The 21,288-nt window shown below is 41.0% G+C and overlaps 1 protein-coding gene across 4 annotated transcripts in view; it reads left to right on the top strand.

Annotated features, from left to right (window-relative positions):
- Positions 1-586: 586 nt before the first annotated feature.
- LOC122073269 (MORC family CW-type zinc finger protein 3-like) overlaps positions 587-21,288 on the top strand; it is a 57,655-nt gene continuing 36,953 nt past the window's right edge. For 2 of the 4 annotated variants that reach the window (XM_042637826.1, XM_042637825.1), the window contains exons 1-3: positions 587-815; positions 13,866-13,916; positions 14,066-14,147. In XM_042637826.1, coding sequence (XP_042493760.1) covers positions 737-815; positions 13,866-13,916; positions 14,066-14,147 — 212 coding nt within the window. In that variant the 5' untranslated portion in view covers positions 587-736. Of the gene's footprint in view, positions 816-1,623; positions 1,670-13,865; positions 13,917-14,065; positions 14,148-21,288 lie in introns of all 4 variants that reach the window. The other 2 variants (XM_042637828.1, XM_042637827.1) reach the window with 2 other exon arrangements.

Raw genomic sequence — 21,288 nt, 5'->3', positions numbered from 1 at the left:
TAATTAAAAGAATCAATTCATAATGTTGCTCAAGTGCCAAAAAGAAACTATTAGCTAAATGTGAAGCTTCAATTACAATCCTAAGGTAATCATACATTCCCTCTTGAATTTATTTTTTATTCTCTTTACAAATGGAATCTAAAAAAAAAAAAAAGGAAAACTTCCCCATCTTATCCAAATCCACTACACTAGTAGGCTTAAACCAATGACATGTACATCCTGAGTATAACCCCATGTTTCTCAATCTCCTTCTAGGAGTGGAAAATTACAACATGCATACCACCCACCTCGTGCGAAATAAAATATCCTATTCATATTGATGCTCAAACATATTCTTTAATTGACCCCACGCTGGTGTAGGGGTCACATGATCAAGCAATGATCTTTTTGCCTTAATTTTATTGATGTGAAAATATCATGAGTCTGATTGTATACCAACAGATAGCATATCTGCCTCTCTCTCTTCATCTCGCATGAAATGACCTTACTGCCCTCCCACATGAAGCCGTTTTTTCCAACAGTCCAACATCATTATTGTACTTTACGAACACGTGACGGTTCGGTTTCCATAGCCTCACGCTCCAATGATCCCGTTCGTCCTCGCCTAAGACGGCTGGCTTTATTACACTCCCTGTGCCTTCAGGCCGTCACTTCTGCCTCGGAATGCAGACTTTTCCTCTCCTTACTCTCATCATTTCAGCAGTTGATCTCGTTTCTCTGAAGCTTTATGTGAACAATGGGTTTTACTGAAGCTTGCAGGAATCCTGTTCGTAGACCCGAGCGGAATTCTTCGAAGTATCGCTGCGAAATTTCTGGTATTCCTACTTAATGAACTCTTTATCTTTCCGCTTTAGTACTCTGTTAGGGTTTCTTTAGTAGTTTAGGTTTTATTTTTCTGGTAGAATTTCAGTGGTTTAGTTGAAATTCTTGGACTTTGCTCCCTTGTTGGTTTGCGAGTTCTTCGGATTCACCGCATTGTGACGGTTATATTAGATAAGTACTCTGAATGATTTTGCTAGTCCTACGTCTTACTTCTTCTTGTTCTGCTTACGCGTATGTGCTCTGGAAACTGGAAAAAGATTCACGCGGAATTAGTGGTTATCTTTTTCAGAAGGTTTCTAGTTTTAGTTGCTTTCTGATATGGAAATATTAGTAATAGATATTGTATATGGGCGCTTCTTCTGCTGAAGGAAAAGTTCTACCATTGATCGCTTTAAAGAACATTCAAGGCTGTAAGCCTGTAAGCCTGTAATTTCGCCGTTTCGTGGATTTGGGATATATGTAAGCGTTTACATCCGTTAGAAATCAAATCGGTGCGATAATTGTTTCTTTTTTAAAGTATAGGTTTGCATGTTCTCAGCAAGTGGGTTCCTGACTACCAGTAGCGGTTTCTGGGGTTTTTTTTTATATACCCTACTGTTTATTATGTCGTTCCATCTCTCGGGGATCACTTATGAACTTGCACTTTCGGTCATTATTATGTGTGATAATGCTGGTATATGGGATGGAAGCCTTGAACCTTGGTTTGCTTGAGGTGGCACTTTGTTCACCCAGTAATTCTGTTTCTCTAGAGTTCTTGGACCACGTTCAAACTCAGTGGTTGAGTTTTCACTTGAATACCAGGTACCATCTCTAATTATTGAGGAAGAGGCTAGTTCACTATTGCAAGGTAAATGATCAATCTCTGAAATTCCTCTCTGATATTCTCTTTCTTGTTAGAATCACGGGTCCAAATTTCAAAGAAATATTTCGGTTTCGATGAGTCTTGAAACGAAATGATTCGGGTTGAAATGAGCGAAAAATTTCGAAATGCCAAATTTCTGATCGAATATTTGAAATGTCACATTCCTTCCGAAAATACCAAATTTGGAATCGGAATGAGTCGTAATTATTAAAAAGGTTCAAATCTCTTCAAAAACTAACAAATCATTGAGAATTCAAGCCTCTCCAAAGTCATCTATGCTCCGTCAACAAGATTGTAAAGAGATATGTTCTTAAATCTTTCGATCTTGGCTCAATTGTTTTACTAGATTATAGGAGGGAAAGGATACAATTTTATGCTCTACACTAGCAATATATGGTCTAAAACTAAACTACCACTTTGGTTACTCCCCCTTTTTCAATCTATTATTTTAACAAGTGTAAAATCATGCTTAAATAGGCACTCCTTTTTAGGCTCTCTTTGGTATAGTTTAAATTTAAGTGTATATGACACAAACATATATAGAGACGTTTGGTATGATTTATGATCCTTATTTGTCCTTAAAATAAATCAATATACCTAGGGTGAAATAGGGTCAGGTTTCATAAAAACCTAACCCAGCCCTGGGTCCTCAAAATTCAACCCAGGCCCAACCCAACCTTACCGGGTTCATGTTCTGGCTCAACCCTGCCCTAATTGACCCTGTTAGGACCGGGTTGGGTCGGGCTGACCTTGGTTTCTGCGATGGCTGGATTAACCTGTTTTTGCCATTCATATCTTATATATTAAAAAATTATAGAAAAATGAAATACCAATAGGAGCCCTAAATTATGATGTAAAAATTCAGGGGTTAAATTTTGGGCCAGGTTGGGTCGGGTTGGGTGGAGCTGAGGCCTCAACCCTAGCCCGACCTAGGGTTGGGGATTTTTAACCGTAACCCGCCCTAAGGGTAAAAAAACCTTGGCCCAAGCTCTGTTTGGTCTTAGGGCAAGCCAGTGCGGGTTCAGGTTGTCAGGGTAATCTTTCATCCCTAAATATACCAATAACTTCATAAAGAGGCTGAGAGTTGTTTATGATTTTCTGGGATAAACCAATTATTGTTGTTTATACGCTAAGTAGTAATGAACACGTGTTGTCACAACTCAAAATCAAGGGTAGATAAGTAATTTCATAAGTTTTATAAACCTACATCTGATAACCCTCCTTTCTCTATCTGTAACCTGCCTCGTACATTCTGTGTGTGAAATATCATCCACTGGGAAGTGAATAGGTGGGATTGGGGAGAGTAGACGAATGAACAACGGTGGGAGAGAGGCACATGGAGACAACCATGGCGTCTACGACTCGTGTGGCCACTCTGTTCTTCGATGTCCCCCATTTCTTCTCGTCTCTTGTTTCCCACTAAACAATTCAGTTCTTATATTTGGTTCGTTAAATTCTCTCCGCTTCATTGTTTCTCATTTAATTGTTATATTTTGATTTCCCTCTTTCTTATCAATCTCTTGTTCTTTCTTGGTTGTTTTTGCAATTTTATTTTCCCATTGGCTGTTATTTCTTTTCCTAACTAGGGGTTCTCTTCCAATTTCCAGCTTTGAGTAAATTTATGATTGTTTGTTCCTTTGCACATCGTTTCTCCTGTAGTCCTATCGATTTCTCCCAATGTTTAGCACTATCTTGTCCCTTCCTGATAATCCATGCTTGATTCCTTGCGAAAACCCCAACTGGGCTCTCTTATTTGTTGCCAATGATGGGAATTCAGAAAGGCAGGGTGAGATTCAATGTCGGAGATAGGATACTTGAGACAAGTGCGACGACTCTCGCTAACATTGTAACTCCATGTTTGGAGCTTTGTTTAATTAGAATTGGAACCTGCAGCCCAATGAGACAAATTGGTACTTCATCAGTCTCAAATTTGTCATGATTCGTCTTTCTCCTTGACCTTCAATTAATGGTATATTGGTATTTCAATCACAAAAGGCATAGTAATTACTCTATCATCGCCCAGCCCCACGGCCCCTAACCCATACCATTCTCTTCCCCCGTACGACCACCGCAACGACATCCCTTCCTCTACCTCTTCCATGTGTTGTAGCAACAACCCCATGCTACCATCCTTGTCCCACTCCCATCCCCTGCGGCTACAATCCCCCCAACAACTATCACCATCAATGTTACATAATATTCTACATTTGGCACACCAAACCTATTTTTCATTATTTAATCTATTATATCTAGTAACAACCAAACTGATGGAGGGCCAGTAGGGGTAGGGAAGAATCCTTGAGATGAACTCAGAGTTGCAAGGCCCAAGGTTCAAAATATCGGGTTTCGATCCTTGGGGAGATCGAAATTTTGGTCGAAATCGGGGAAATTTCGTGGAAACTAGGGAAATTTTCTCCATTTAGTGGAAACTTTGGTTTCAGCCTCCAAAATGTGTGTTTTTTTGTCCTATTTTTTATATACGTTATATTTTAGACATTTCTGATCCATTCACATAATTAGTTTCATTGAAAAAACACTTAAAGTTGTACTTGTGGTGTTGACCAAAGTTTGTTAATGTACGTTGAGTCGTTGACTGAAACTATACTACATAAATACATGTATAAGTTACTAACTAAAAATGTGAAATGCATTATTAAAAGTTTAAACCAAACAAAACATAATGTAAAGGATCCAAAATAAATAATAATATTACGTAATTGTAAGTTATCTCTCAAGTCTCAACAGTCAACAATCAACAATCAATATTTAATTAATTTTTGGGAAAAAAACCGAAACCATCACGTTGTAGATCGACCAGTGGTGTTCAACATATATTAAATTAAACATCAAACATTAAATGTTAACCCTACTTTTTCAAATATATGTCGTAGGTAAATGTATTTTAAAAAAACATAAAAAATTTAACATGCAAAAAAAAAAAAAAAAAAAAAATCGGATTTCGTGAATGCGTAGATCAGGTCTTTTTAACTAACATATAAAAAATTTACATCATTATACTCTATTTCCAAGTATGTTCTATAAAAAATGATTTTTGGGAAGATGGGATTTAACTTTTTGGTCTAAGCTCCCTTCTTTAGGTGGATTTGCTATGAATGTGCAAGATCCACGCTTAGAATGAACATTTGATGGCACAAGGGCAAAATCTTGAGTGTTTTCCCAAGTTTCCCACTTCATAGAGAAGAAATAGGGGGAGAGGGTCGAAGTTTCGAAATAAGAGGGCTTGGTTTTCCATTTAAGAAGGTTTTTATAAAGGCTGGTTCAATCTAAAGGGTCGAACCGATTGGTCCAGTCCAAAATTCCCTCATTTCAGTGGTCGATACTGGTCGAAACCAATGGCTTTTAAAAGTCACATGGTGTTTGGTATAGGAGTCCTGGGAAATTTTGATGGTATTGGTCTTAACTTTGGACCATGGGTGGCAAAGAATGCTAGTTTTCCAATAGTGTCACAGATTGTGGAACCGACAAAGGTCATATCCACCAAAATCCATTCTCTGCTAAGGGGAAGGGCTCTTTTAGGCGACGACCAGCAATGCTTAAGGACGATTTTCCAAACTGAGGAGAGGGGGTAGGAAAAGAAAAGATGATCCGCATCTGTAGTTCCATTCCAGCAGAGGCAGTAGGAAGAAGGAATCGAGATGTGTGGATAAGGAAAGACTGGTTAGGCAGGAAATTAGATAAGGCCCACCAAGTGGTGAGACGTGATGGGGAATGTGACCCTTAAACCATATGGTTTTACACTATAGAGCGAGAGGATGTTTGTGATGAATGAAGTTCTAGGTAGAGGCAGAGCTGAAAAGGCTAGAAGGAGAGGGAGTCCATGATATAATTTCCTATCTACCCCGATGGCCCGGGGGGATGGGGGAAGGGCCGACCAGATATTAACAAAGGGAGGGGGGAGAGATTAGGGGGCCCGGGAACCATTTCTAAGGATGACAACTACCTTGGCAGATTTGCTAAGATCTGAGGAGTAAATGGATCTGGGACTAACAATGGAGAGCAGAATACCTTGAAGGTGCCAGGGATCAAGCCAAAGGGAGGTATTGGATCCATTTCCAATGGAGTAGTGAATAGCCTCGAGAGCGTTGGCTCTGAATTTGAGGATGTTGTACCAGACCCAAGCGGCATTGGAGGAAGGAGAGGCAGTCCAATGGGAGTCGGACTTGAGGAGAGAGGAGTAGACCCAAGAGACCCAAATACTAGGATGCTTGGAGGCAATATTTCAGATAAGCTTAAGAATGTTAGAGGAATTGACATCTTTGATTCTTCTAAGACTCAAGGCTCCTTCAGCTTTGGGGAGGCACACAGAATCCCAACAGATGGGGTGGAGAAATCTGGAGCAATCCGCTCCTTTTCAGAGGAAGGAGCAGAAAAGTGATTCAATGGCCTTGGTTGTGGAGGAAGGACAAAGATATCGGACCAGTAGAGATACATGGATTGGAGTACAGATCTGACAAGCTCAAGACGGCCAGCTTAAGAGAGAAGTCTAGCTTTCCAAAGCTGTATCTTTTTCCTCATAAGGTCAAGCATAGGAGTGCAATGGTGGGTAGAAAGCCTGGTAGTGATGAGGGGTAGACCAAGGTATTTAACAAGAAGTTGCCCCAGGGAGAATCCAGTTAAAAGCAAAAGGTTTGCTTTTGGGTATTCAAAGACATTGGATAGGAAAAGGTGGGACTTGAGGAGATTGATACGAAGGCCCGAGAGGTTTTCGAAGAGGAGGGAGGACAAAATGAAGGAAATGGAGACAGGATCAGCTTTCGAGAAGATCATGAGATCATCAACGAAGGTCAGGTGGGTGAGCCAGAGATTTGTATTTAAGGATGAGAGATGAGATGCTGGTTAGTTTTAGATTGGATGGACCTGGAGAGAACCTCAAGAGAAAGGGAGAAAAGGAAGGGGGAGAGGGGGCATCTTGACAAATGCCCACAGAAGAATGGAAGAAACCAGCTGGGCTACCAATGACAAGGACAGAAAATCGAGGGGAGGAGATGCAAGATAGGCAAAAATAGGGGGGAAAGACATTTGGAGCAAGGCAGAGGAGATGAAGCCCCATTTAATGGTATCAAAGGCTTTGCGGATATCAATTCTGAGGAGCGCAACAGGGGAATGGGATTTGCTTTCGAATCCGCTGAAAATCTCGTGGCATAAGATAATCTTATTTGTAATGCTTCTTCCAGCAATGAAAGCGGACTGATTAGCACTAACAAGGGAATCAACAACCGATTGGATGCGATTGGGAAGGATCTTGGCAATGAACTTGTAGAGGAGATTGCAGAGAGATATAGGCCGAAAGTCAGGCATGGAGGAGGCTCCATCCTTCTTGGGAATAAGACAAAGGAAAGTTTGATTGGCAACTCTAATCTTGGAGGGGTTGAGGAAGAAGCTACGGATGGCAGGGATGAGATTTGTATGGATGATGTCCCAACCGGAGGAGAAGAAACCTACGCTAAAACCATCAGTACCAGGGGCTTTGTTTGCAGTGTGGGAGAGGATGGCAGCAAGAATTTCATCATCAGTGGGGATGGATTGAAGGCTGCCCAGGAGGTGAACATGTATGGATTTGTTTATAAGGTTGGGAGGGAGAGGAAAGGAGGGGGAGGAGGGAGGGTTGAGGAGAGTGGAGAAGTAGTCAACTGCTTCAGCTTTAATGTTAGTAGGAGAAAGGAGGGTGGATCCGTCTCTGGAAGTGGGCAAACGAATAGAATTTGCATTGGTTCTAGCCTTCAGAGATCTATGGAAGAAAGCAAAGTTGGTGTCCCCTGACTGAAGCCATTTAATCCTGGATTTTTGTTGGAGAAAACTTTCTTCTTGGGCAAGGAAGGAGGACAGCTCAGTAGAAAGAGAGGGATTGTGCAAGTCAGCTTGAAGCCTTAGACACACTAGAGGAGATATTATTGAAGGAGGAGGCGTTCCAAGATTTGAGGGCATTTTTAACAATGTGGAGCTACCTAGCAAAGGTAAAGAGAGGGGAGGAGAAGGCTATCCCAAGTTCCTTTGACAATATGGAGGTAATCTTGATGAAAAGTCCACGTGTCGAAGAATTTGAAAGGTTTGGGGCCAAAAGAAATGAGTGGACGGACATGAAGCAAGATGGGTTGTGGTTCGAAATGCCAGGTTGATCAAAGATAGTGTGGGAGGAGGGGAAGGAGTTAACTGATGGATAGCAAAGCCAATAGGGGATGCTGAAGTCGTCTGGCCAGGTAGCAAGTGCCGTGACAGTAGTGGGAGAACTAATAGATAGCGAGCATGATAGAAGGCCATCGGTAGAGGGGAGAGAGGAGAGGACACCTTCCAACGTTTGATCCGGAAAAATGAAGGTAGGCGTAGGTCCAATGTGGACTGGAAGAAGGCTAACAAAGGGGATGTAGCTATGATGGGCTGGCGGAAGGCCAGCAGTGGAATTCGTAGCAGGGTGGGCTGGCAGAGGGCCAACGGTAGAGAGGGGTAGATGAGGGGCCTGTATGTACCGGAGTGTCGTAGCACCTTCCAAGGTGGGCGGCGGCTGTGAAAGCTCAGAGGGCAGGGAAGAGCAGCAATTTGCAGCGGAAGTGATGGGTAAGGAAGCAGCAGGCATCAGGGTAGGGAGGATACTCGAAAGGGGAGTAGAGGGTAGAGGGTTGGGATGGATGTGGATGAGATGACGAATAGTTATGGATGGGTCGGGGCAGGCAGGTTGATGGAGCAAGCTATAGAGGGAGATGGGTTGGGTCAAAGGGAAAGTGGACAGTTTTGGTCTAGGAGGAAGGAGCTAGTCAGCTGGTTTGGTCCAAGTTTGATTTGAGTGAATGGGGATGTTGGACCTTGCTATAGGGCAAAAGGGGGAATCACTTTAGAAGGGTCCACAGTGGAGGGATAAGGGGAGCCATCAGAAGTGATGGCAACAGAAGGGGGATTGTCGTGTGAAGGGGGCAAAGCAGAGTAGTGGAGAGGAGAAGGCTCAAGAGCAGTGGAGGCGGAGGTTAGGGAGCAAGGGTGGGATGCAGTGCAGGAGACATCAGTGAAGGGCGACGATCGAGGAGAGCAAGCTTTTGGCGAGGAAGTCAACGCATCAGACTCAATTTCTGAGCTAGAATCCTTGGATTGTAGGGAGATCTCACCATCTTCGCGGTCCGAGAGGGAATGCAGGATGGAGTATCTATTGTGTCCTTCGGGTAAGGATCGTCGGTCCAAGGGATCGAGGGAGGAAGGCCTGGCGTGCTCATTGACGTTTTCAGCCAGGACTCTAGGAGGGGATTAGCCATAAGACTACGCTGTCTTCGACGACGTCAGAGATTTTACCTGCCATAAGTGACCTGAGGAGAGGGGGATCTAGACTTTTGTGCTGGATCTTCAACCCAAGGAAGAGGAGCAACATCAACAGAGGGGCGAGGATCATTCAAGTGGCTGAATGTTTTGCAGAAGATACACTGAGGGTGGAGCCACTCATGAAAAACTTCTTGATCAAAAGAGAGTCCTTCCTCATCTTTGATAGTTACACATGAAGGAGGGATATTCGTAGCAGAGAGTTCAATGCAAATTCGTGCAAAGGCCGGGCGGTCCATTATTTTTGTTTTGAGATCTAAATATAAGGGCTTGTCGGTGATCCACCCACCGATGCTCAGCCCTCAAGGGCACCAATAGTGGAGGGGGAGATTTGGAAGATCCACCCAAACTAGGATGGACTTGTAATCGATCTTGTTGAAGACAGTGAGCTGGTCCCAGGCCCTCAGAAAGATGGGCTTTCTACCGACTAGCCGAGGTCCTCCTTCTAGAGCAGTAATCTTATCTTTTTCTAAGGAGAATTTGAAAAAGAAGATTCCGTTGTCTAGCATGAGGGTAGAGAGCTGGCCATTTATCCTCCATTGTTTGTGGAGGGAAGCTTTAGCAATAGTGAATGGCGGTCTGCTACCCAAGAAGTGCCATATGAGGTAGTATTCCCATTTTGCAATTTCAAGGTCAAGAAGCCCAGCGGGGCATAAATCAATCTTTTTGTTGTTCTTGAACGGCAAAGGGTGTGCCTATCCCTGGGAGCAGAGGAGGAGCTGGCTACAGAAGCCCAGGGGCGGGAGCAAGGAGGAGGTTTATATGGACTGGTGACAGCAGGGGTTGGCTGGAGAGTATTATTGGGAAGGTTAAGGGAGGGAGGTGTGTTCCCGGTGGTGAGGACTGCCAGGGGAGAGGGTGGCATAAGGGTATATTCAGGGAGAGGTCAGAGGATCATGCGAGTGAGCTGCGCCCTAAAACGCTATGAATTTTATTTAGAAAGAAATGAACAAAAATGATTTGTATGTCTTTTAATAGTAGTTATATTGAATTTTATTTCTTACCACTGATCGGAAAGTGGAGAAATTTGCATTTGAAGTATTTCTAACTTATATAGGTTTAGGTTTGTGCATTTCTGAAATTCAGTAGGTTCAAAGTAAAGTTTGATGTTTGTTTGGTAGTATAAAAAAAGACTGAAATTTTGTGGACAAGGAAGGCTGTAAAGTTCACTGATCATATGTCAGGTTTTAGCCCAAATAGAGTATGGCCAAGTGGCAAAATAGAGCTTTCAAAAAACCAGGAATGAGAGGGTACATGCCAATTGGACAGCTGAAAATTGTAGGGATCCATGGACAAATCTCGGGGTATTTGATTGAATTTGAGCCTAAAGTTTGACATGCATTGTTGGACACTTGGACCGTATATATAGCAACCCAAAAGAGGGGGTGAATTGGATTCTGATGATGATGCCTATTTTTTGTACTCTTTCGTTAAACACTCAAGGAGCAAATGGGTTGATGAAAACAACAATGCAAACCACAAAGAAGACATGGATATTTTAGAGTGGTTTGGTCCTCTTGACCTATGTGCACTACCAATTACACTCCCTTACTTGGATTTGTACATGTATTCATCTTCCAATGGTGCCAATAAAACCGTACACTCTGTTTTCACAGGTTCACAACCAACCCATGTGGTTTCATAGGCTTACACTCAAACCCTTCATGGATTTGTTCTGGGATCACAACTTACACTTTCGGAGTTGGATTTCCACTAAATGTATTCGTCTTCCAATGGTGCCAATGAAACCTTACGGTCGTTTTCACTGGTTCACAACCAACCCAAGTGTTTTCACAGGCTTACACTAAACCCTTCACGGAGTTGTTTCTGGGATCACAACTTCAACCCAATCCTTTCTCAGAGGTTCAGTCCCACACTTTCACAAAGTGATGTTTGAGTTTTTTTCAACTCATAATTATAAACACCTTTATGTAGGAAAATAATCAAATGGAGCTCAAAGTAATAAACCCTCTATTCTAGGGTAGATATACAAATGGAAAGACTTGATTCACCACGGCAATGGCCTTTGGATACTTAGGTTATGACAAGACGATGGCCATCACAAGTTAGGATTTTCTCTGAAAAACTTTCAGAGATTTTCTCTCTAAACAACATTTCTTTTCAACTCCCAAAAGTTTGTTTAATTCAAGGTTTAAAATCCATATTATATATTTATGCATAACAGACAAAATTTTAATTGTTGAGACACGCACGGTCGACCTCGCACTAAAGGTCTGAAATCCATCTCATTTCCATCCGTCTTATGCACTGTGCGGTCGATCTCTGCAGTTAACCTCGGCCTGATGCAGATAAGTCACTTAATGGGCTTATTTTTTTGGAAATAAGCCTTAGGTTTGGTTATGTAGGTGTAGAGCCTTTAATTCCATGAGTTTTCTTTGTAATAGGCCATTTTAATGGGCCTAAAATATGGGTAGAAAGTAGGAAAATGATATTTACTTCATTATTTTAGGTAGAGTCATAGTCTTGATATGTTTTGGTTGTTTTGTTTGAATCCAACTCCATGTTGGAGTCTTAAGTGTCTTTTAGTAGTCCTATTATGAGTCCAATTATATTTTAATTTGGTGGACAAATAGCTTTAAGTCCTAAGCTAAGTAGGTTTCCTTATTTGAGTTTTTTTTTTTGTTGTTTCAGTTTCCTTAGTCAGTTTAGGTTTCCCAATTAATTAAGGATTGGGTTAGACCTTTCTTTTTTAGTGTTTGAGTATGTTTTGAATCTTTTATATAAGTTTGTAAGGGGCTATAACATTGAACACGAATTTATGAATGAAATTGCAGCTTTGTGGTCCTAAAATTCTGAGAGAATTTTTTCAACAACTGAGATAGTTGTGGGTGAGAGGCCCAGGCTGAGATAGCAATCGCTTCCACACTATACCATCTCAATCCTTCTTCTTTCTTCTTTTATTATTTCATCATCTTCTTCATCCAACAATAAGTAAGTATTGCTTTTCAAGTTTTCTTTGAATTTTTTTCAAGTCTTTTAGAAGATTAGATGTCACATGTTTATTCGGATTAAGCAATTCAGCCATTTGATCGAACTTAAATTATGACCAGACATTCAAGAACCCTAATTTGGAGATCGATTCAAATTTGGGCCCTTTCTGATGGCTTGATCTTTATATATTTGTAAAATACCAATTTTGCCATTCCCTTCTCAAGATCTGGAAAAAGTTACTGTTTTGTGTTCAAATAGTTACTGTTTTGCTTCCATTTGTCGATTCAAGTTAACTCTTGAAATCATAGATTGTTTGTGCTTTATTACCCTAATTAACCTTAATTATGGGTTGAACATTACTGTTTTGCCCCTTATGGGTACTGTTTTGTTTTTCATCCTAGTTTCTGTCCTATTTCACTCCTTGTCTTCATTATTGACATCTAAAGTATCCTTCGAGTTTTTGATCCTTGTCAACTGGCTACTATTTTGATTCTTTTCAAATATATACTGCATTATGGCCATCCCGCGGTCAACCCCAGTGTTCTTCTGCGTGCCAAAGAAAGCCTTAATTTACTCCATTTTTTAGTTTAACTGTAGGCGGGTGTTTTGGCCAGCATGCTTAGTGATAACCACATTATTTCTCAGCCTTTTAGACTTGATAAATATATATATATATATATATGTGTGTGTGTGTGTATAATTTACCATTTTAAGTTTAAGGTCAAGTCTATGGTCAAGTATCGGTAAGGAAGAATCCGGGATACTACCGTGTCAGGTCAAGGTATGGTTTAAGCCATTAGTCCAGAGGTCTGGTTACACCATTGGTCCCAATATAGACAAAGTTGTGGAGGAATCGATAAATCTAAGGATCTTAAGAAATTGAACGGAAAAAGTAGATCCTTAGTTTAGAAACTTAATAATCTAGTCTTCAAAACCATAATGCCGTTGAAGCTCAATAATGATGTAGACGCTCTGCTTCTGAATATCTTGAGCTCTTCAAAAGATCTCCAACATAAGACATCTTCCGACAATCGCTGTTGAAGATATGCTGTTGTTGTTCGATGCTCAGTGGTCAATGCTTGCTTTTCTTCTCAAGTATTTGATTATTCCGAGGAGTTGACAGGGAAGACCTTTCTTGTCAAAAGAATACTTTGAATGACATCCGGCGGATTTGGATTGGAATTGGTGGCAACCGATTCCAGTGCCAATTCAGATCTCTTGAGCCAAGGTGCAGAGCACATAATGTTGTCTACTCCATTCAGAGTAGAAAACCTTTGCCTGCAAAAGTTTGATGTGAAACACCACACCCTGTCCCTGAAAAAAGAAAAAAGAAAAAAGAAAAAAGAAACCAAGAGAGGACGTCTGACGAGTACTGCATAGGGTATTTGGGTTGCATGTTAGGTTCTTTTCTTGAGATACTACTGGGCTTTACATTCTTTCTTTCCCCCACCCCATCAAAAATAGGAAAAAAAAAAAAAATCCTTGTGACATCTTGTTTGAGGAGAACCCTTTATTCTAACTTAATGGAAAAAGGCTTGAGGAGACTTCTTGAAACAGTTAATGAGAATGAGATTCCACACTTCACTTATGTTGTCAACATCTTATTCCACTAGTGCTTTGGTCTGCCAACTTTGTTGTGCATGGTGTAGTGAAATTTGGGAGTGGAGTTATGATTCGATAATCCTATACCTTGTTGTGGACCATCTCTCTTAGGTCTTCTTCCATTGTTGTTATTAGTTATTATAATTGCTGAACGTGAAACTGTTTGCCACTGATGGCATTCTTATTCCCGAAGATACAATGTCCATTTTTCCATGTTTAAATGGGTGTATCAGTGGTTTATGTTTTTGTTGTTTGGTTGGGGATGAGTCTTCGTTTGTTTCATGCTTAAAATTTGTCACTTTGACAGGTAAGAAAATGACCAGTCTTCCTATAGACTTAAATGAACCACCACTGCAAGGTATATTATTACTGTCCTCTTTTTCTTCTTCTGAAATTTATTTAATCTTTAACTACAAACGTATGTTATTTCTGTTGTCTTATTTTATATTTTAAATGTTGCTGGCACTGAAACGTTTTATGCATGTGATAATTCTGTCGTTTCTTTAGATGGTTCTGGACGGTGTGTGATGCTCTCGAAAGACCAGAAAACTATATCTCGCACAAGATGCTATAACCCACCAGTTGAACTGTATGTCAATATATTCCGAGTGCTTCTATAGGTGTTTTTTTCAGTTACAATTGTTTTGATGTGAATTGGCATTTACATGGTGTTCACCTTCTTCTTCCTTGATATCAAACCTTGCTTGATGTGCCTGGTTCCTATATTAGTCTTATTCCATCTTTCAATTTTGATTTGAATTGATGATCTGTATGTTCATGTCAAGATGGGTGGATGGGAAGGATCAATTTTCCTCACTATGGAAGGATGGGAGGTTTTTAGTTCTCGTATTTCATTGAAATCGTCGGATCTACTGGATTTTTAGAGAAAGGACAAATATTTAAAAAGAAAAAGCAAAGGAAATGCCTATGTATTAATAACTTAAATTGGTTGGAACTTGATATTTTCTTTTGTTGGGATTTTGTAGGATGCATGCTAAAGAAAGTTAAAATGCTCATCAGTTGTTAGGTGTATTTTGTCCTTTTTTGTTGAAGATGTTACTTGCTTCTCGGTCCATTGTACAATGTTTCAATCTCCCATTTGCAAGGTTGCAATAGGCTTTATAATTAATATTATAATAGACTAGAGGGTACCAGAAGAACTTTTGATCAGAAATAATAAAATAAGGGTCACTTTATTTGAGAGTTTTGATGATTTTGGTGGCAAAAAGGTTGTATAGTTTTTTCGAATTTTCTCCCTCTTTCCTTAATTTTTCTTAGATCTTCGATATGATTTCATAGAGCATAGGCTACATCATACCGGTATTTAGGTGTATTGATCACCTAATTGGAACTTTGGAGTGAGAATTAGAAGTGATTATTACATTGAAAGGCATGTCGGGAATTGGATCTTGGCTCGTCACTTCGTCAGAATTTATATGACTTGGAGCCTCTATACTTCTTCCAATTAATTCATCTATTGGAAAGGAGGAGGCAAAGAGGGTGGGGAAGATAACTGAATTTTGGTTGAGGATAATCTTCGAGTGGATATGCATGAATTGGATATCTTTCTTTGGAGCTTGGAAATGTTTTTGAATAGTTGAAGCAGTATAGAACTTTGGACTTTAATAGCTGGTTGCCCCATTGGGAAGCTTCTTCAACACCTTGTGGCTTCAAGAATTTAAAATTTTATCCTTGTTATTTTATTGTGTTGTCTTATTACAAAGTTTGAGTCGATTTTTTTAGACTCTTATTTTCGCCTGCGGCGGGAAGAGAGAGAGTATTAATTTGGTTTGGATATATTTTATTTTATTATTTGTAGGTGATTGAGTCTGTTAAGGAATCCCTACTATTATTAGTCAATTGTTGGAGGCTCCCTTATTTGTTTTTATTTCTTTTGCTTCTATTGCAGTCTAAAAATGGAATTGATTTAGTTTTATTTTGATACTGAGGTTGTTGCCTCTCTAGGTGGGCCTTGGCGCAGTGGTAAAGTTGCTTTATTGCAACCTGGTGGTTGTGGATAAACCCATAAACTTATATACCCATTATTGGAGAAGATAAGATTCTTGAAAATCAGGAATTCCTAGAGCTGCAAAGTTCTGAAGAAGCTTCCCAATTGAGCCTTCACGATTTGGGTAAATTTATTGATCCAATCTGGGGTTCAAAAACCCTGACTCAGATCTCTTAATGGACCCACCCAAGCGTTTAACAAATCAAATAGTATGATTGGTGGCAGTTTTGCTATTAACCTGAATTTTAAAGGTCTACTTAGGAAGATAAGGAAGGAAAGGATAGAGGAGGGATTACTAATTAAAAAAGAGGGGCAATCTTGGAATTTAGCGATATAAGCCAAATTAGAAATAAGATAGAGGGGTATTGTGGGGAAGGTAAATATATGGTGTCATATAAAGTAGTGTCACTACATCATCTTCTTCAACCTTTCGTAAAAACCAGAAAACCAGCAGAAGAACAGAACTTATTATATTGATAAAATTCCTTCTTTCGACCGCCGATCGACGTGAAAACTCAGGTGGAGAATCGTAACCCACTTTGGTTCTGCTCACCAAATTTTACAGGATGGTTCATCCCTGGGGTAGGCAATAACACACCAATCTGGAGATGAAAGGGCTAAGGATGGGAGAGATCTATCAAATCTCCCTCGGTCCTGTTGGTTCGGTAAGAACAAGGAAATGATGAAAACCGAAACTTATCAAAGATAGGAAGAGAACTGAAGAACACTTTTACGATGAGAGGTTCTGAACGCAGGGAAGAGGAGGGGACGACAGTCAAGCTGCCCAAGCCATACAGGAACACTCAATACCAAAACTCAATATTTATTCCATTTTCACTATCTAATAATCTCCATCCACTGCATGCATATAAATAAGAAAAGAAAAGACACATGTATTTCAAAAATAGAAAATGTTGTAAATTAGGAAACTACCTCAAACCAAGTAACCAGCCTTCTATGTTATCCTACTTTCCATAAAATAAAGATGACAAGATAATCTGAAAAAATAATTTAACCTCTAAATGTCCTACAGGACCAATGGGCCTGACAAACAAATTAAAAACTAATCTGCTTCAATTTGAAAGATCACCCTATAGTTTGAGCCCATGGTATTATAACGCTCCCAATTAACACATACAAATCCAATGCATTGAGCTGATCTTGCCCCCTGCATTACTTACCCAGCGCGAGGTCAGAAGGGGGGCATTGCAGTCAAACTTTTTTAGATAATTCGAAGTCAAATTGTAATGGAATCACATGATATTTGGCAGTGATAAATTATTCAGAAACGAAGAAGAATAGTCCAAACTCTAATGAAATTTTTTGAGTTTATAAGGCAATAATGTTTGAACTCTTGAAGTTTTTGACCTAGTAAAGGCTTAAACCCACAATAACTAACCTAGTTCGATGAGTCTAATTAGGTTTTCAACATGGTTTTATGAGAGTGATGCAATTCTATTTTTCGATAGCTTTTATTGCTCGAAATTTGAGCCCAGTCCATTAAGTCTAGTTAAACTAGAACCATCAAACTTTTCAGCTTGGAAGGAAACTGCAACAGCCTTCAATATAAGCTGTAGAATGTGGTACTACAACTAGAACCACATGTCATACTTGATGATGATAATAGCCAATATATTCTATATGGATATTTGTAGAATTAACTTTTCGAATATCCATTGTTGGCCTCAACCTTCACTTCAACCCCCCCTCCTTCATCAACAATAATCTGGTTGGAATCTGGACTCTGAAACCCCCAAGTGGAGACATTGCCTAGTTGGACATTTCCTTGGTAACAGTCTCCTCTTCCCTGTTGTCAAATCCTCCTTAACTAAACGATGGTGGCCAAGTGGGTCTCTGGTTGTTTACCTCCTCGACAACGAAATCTTTCTCTTCAACTTTGGCGAAGAAGACGCCAAGCTCCGTGCTCTCGAAAGCGCCCCTTGGCAGGTGGGAAAAAATCCATCTTCCTCCGGCAGTGGGATCAGTTTACGCAACTCAACAAGGTCAACCGCCGAACAATTCTCCTTTGGGTTGCTCTTCTTAACCTCCCTCTCCATTTCTAGTGAGAAAGGCTTGAGCATCCTGGGATTTGTGATAGGCAGCCCTATTTATTTGGATGCAAGAACAAAAAAAAGAAGAAAGATCTGCATTTTCCCCCATCTGTATTGAGATTTCAGCTGCCGTCCTCCCGCCCTCTTCTATGACTATAATGAATAATGAAGATCATCGTTTCAGCAAAATTCTTACTACGATTGGTTTCCCCCTCAATGACCTTGTGTGCAGGGTCTTTGGCCATCATATGAAATTGTGGTCCCATAAGGTGTGATCGATGCAGTCTTTCCCACTACAAACACTGAAGATCCTTCCGCCAGAGTTTTTGTCGAACGTGCTGAGGTCTGTTCCCATATCAAATCCCCTCACCTAGACCTTTGCTCTCCTTGAAACCAGAATCCCCAAGCCTAATGACCACCGCATTGCTAACACTATTGCCCCTTCTTGGTCCCTCACCAATTACCTTCACAGCCCCAATGGTCGTATTTGGGTCATATGAACTCCACCAAGCTTAAGATTTCCACCTCATTCTCTTCTTCCCTATGCATCCAGATCACTGTCTCTGGCATTAACGACACATTTAGTCTCTCTTTCACCTTCATCTATTGCCTCAACCTTGCAGCCGACAAAATCCCCTGTGTGCTTGCGCCCTAGGTCGGTCCTTTCCCCTGGGGCCTGGTGGAAGATTTTAATGTGGCTCATTCTACCTAGGAAAAGATTGGTGGCTCCCCCATTGACATACCCTCGGTCCAAGTTTTCAATGACTGCCTTGAAGACATCAGCATGAATAATTTCAAATGGTCGAGTATCAAGTTGACTTGGCACAACAGATTTAAGTGTATAGAACAGAAATAGTTGCAAGCTTGACAGAGTTTTAGTCAACGAGGCTTGTTAGCCTCCTTCCCCACTTCCCAGGCCTCCTTTGAGCTTCTCGACATTTTTGAGCATAGTCCCATTTCCCTTCTAATTCAGCCTTATATCTCTTTTTGTTCCAATCCTTTCAAGTTTCTTGATATGTGGTCTCTCCACCATGAGATAAGCTTGTCAATGCGTACTCCTTTCCCCATTAATGCCCTCTTCAGAAAGCTCAAAAACATCAAATTTGCCCTCAAAGACAGTAGAGAGTATTTGTCAGCCACCTGATTGCGTCTATAACAGGACATTCACAACCCCCTCCTTGCTGAGTAGGAAAAGGTTGCCTCCTTGGAGCTTTCCTCTCTTATATCCCAAGAAGAGATCTTTCTCAAGCAGAACTCCCTAATTAAATGTCTTGAGCTTGGAGATTCGAACTCTGCCTTCTTCCGTTGATCTCTCAAAGCTAGGACCAACTCTAGCTCTTTCCCTATTCTTATTGATTGAGATGGCTCCAACCTCCATTCTCCGGCTGACAATAAGGAGTAAGCTTCTTGCTTTCTTCAAGATCTCTTCAACCCCACCCCTTCCCCTGGTCTCATCAATAAATTCATTCCCCCGCACCTCCTTCCCTCTCTTCGAGCCATTCCATATGATGAAGTGATCATTGCTGCTATTCATTCCCACAAGGTCAACAAAGCTTCGGGGCCAGATGGTTTTAGCATGGGCTTCACTTCCTACTGGGACATTATAAAAAATGATCTCATCAAAGCCATTAGAAGCTTCTTCTTTGGCCCATCGCAAATCCAAGGGATTAATCATTCCTTCTTATGCCTCATTCCCCAAAAAGATGAGGTCTCTTCATGCAGGACTTCAGACTTGTCTCTCTTTACAATCTCCTTTATAAGTTCATTGACAAAATCTTGTCAACAGAAGCCAGCTTGTTACTGACTCCCTTGTTAGTGCTAATTAGTCTACCTTCATAGTAGGTAGAAGCACCACTAACACATCCTCCTTTGCCACAAGATTGTCAAAGTTTTGATAGGAAATCTCATTCCCTTGTTGCCCTCCTCAAAATTGATATTCATAAAGCCTTTGACTACATTAGTTAGAGCTTCATCTCCAAAGTCCTTTCCTCCAGTCTTCATTAGTTGGATTCTTTTTGCATTTTCTTGCATTTTCTCCCTTCATTTCTCCGTCCTTGTTAATGGTAGTTTCGATAGATTCTTTTCCTCTTCGGTTGACATTCTCTAAGGCTGCCCCTCTCCGCCTTCTCCTTTTCCCTCGCCCTTAAGGTCTTCTCAAAATCTATCCAATCCTCCACGGACCTTCACATCATCTCCTCCCTTCCTAAATGCAAAGCCCTCAATCTCACCCACTTCACTTTTGTTGATGACCTTAAGATCTTCTCCAAAACTGCCCCCTCTCCATCTCCTCTATCATGTTTTCCTTCCAAGATCTCTCTGGTCTCAGCATCAACCTACTAGATTCTTCCAAAGCCTCTTTCCTAGGTTTAACTATTTTTTGGCTTGGCTCTCTCTCAATTAAGTATCTTGCTCTTCCCATCATCTCCTCCAAGCTGACTGCTCATCATTGTACACCTATGTTAGATCTTATCTGTAAGCTTCTCCAACTCTGGAAGGACAAGCTCCTCTCCTATGCCTGGTGCTTAGAGCTTATCAGATAGGTCCTCTAGTCTAGCTATCTACTGGTTAGGAGTCTTTAGACTTCACCAGTTTATCATCAAGGCTGTTGGATCTCTCATGTGCACCTTCATCTGGAAAGGAGTGGACTCGTTTAGATTTCTCCACCCCATCCCAAAAAAAGAGGGGGGCCTAGGGTTGAGGAAAATCCACAAGGTTAATATTGTTGGGATTCTCAAACTCATTTGGAAGTTTGCCTCTAAGCAAAACTCCATCTGGGTCTCTTGGGTTTACTCCCATCTTCTTAGAAAAGACTCCATTTGGACTGCTTCTCCTTTTAATGCTTTGGCTTCGGCGTAAAATCCTTGAAATCCGGCCTCTTGATCCTAAGCCATCCATTCCTCCATTAATGACGGGACATCTATCTCCCTTTGGTTGGACAATTGGCACCACTCTGGAGTTCTCTTCCATGTGCCTGGAGCCAGAATTGTGTACTCTTTCGGGTTACTCAAAGATTCCTTTGTGGCCTCCATCGTTTCCAATGGCTCTTGGTCCCCACTTCCCTCCCTCTCCCCGCTCTCCGTTATTTGGTCCTCATTGCCTCCCTTCCTCGGGCCATTGTGGATTTGGTGACAAAATCATCTAGTTCCCCCCCTTCTGGTGTCTTCTCCTCCTCTTCTACTTGGGATCTTATTCGGAATAGCAATCCCCTTCCCTTTGTACAAAATTATGTGATTTAAAAGTCACATTCCTCACCATAGAGCCCTCTCCGACTATCTCCGCATCCAGTCCTTCCTGATCCACTGCCACAAGTACCAAGGACATTCACGTCCCTCCTGCTTGCTGCTTACCTTTGTTGGATTGGGGTGGAAGATGTTGATCATCTCTTCTTCAATTGTCTTTTTTCTTCTTCTATTTGGAGAAAAGTCCTTAGTACGTGTTGGCACTCTAAGGCGTATCCTTCCCCTCTTGAGAGAATGGCCCTGGATTGACATGACATTTTCTGGGACCTCCATTTGTGACACCATTAGCAAGCTCTACTTCTGTGCAACAATCAGCCACGTCTGGATGGAGCGAAATCTTCGAAGATGGACCTCCAACTCCCGGTCTTATGATATGATTTGGAAAGCCATCTACTTTGATGTCAATTCTAAGCTCCATGTGCTTCCCCATAG

Source organism: Macadamia integrifolia, chromosome 3 (assembly GCF_013358625.1).
Source record: "Macadamia integrifolia cultivar HAES 741 chromosome 3, SCU_Mint_v3, whole genome shotgun sequence".
In the NCBI taxonomy this organism is placed as follows: Eukaryota; Viridiplantae; Streptophyta; class Magnoliopsida; order Proteales; family Proteaceae; genus Macadamia; species Macadamia integrifolia.
This window is presented reverse-complemented; position numbering and strand designations above follow the sequence as displayed.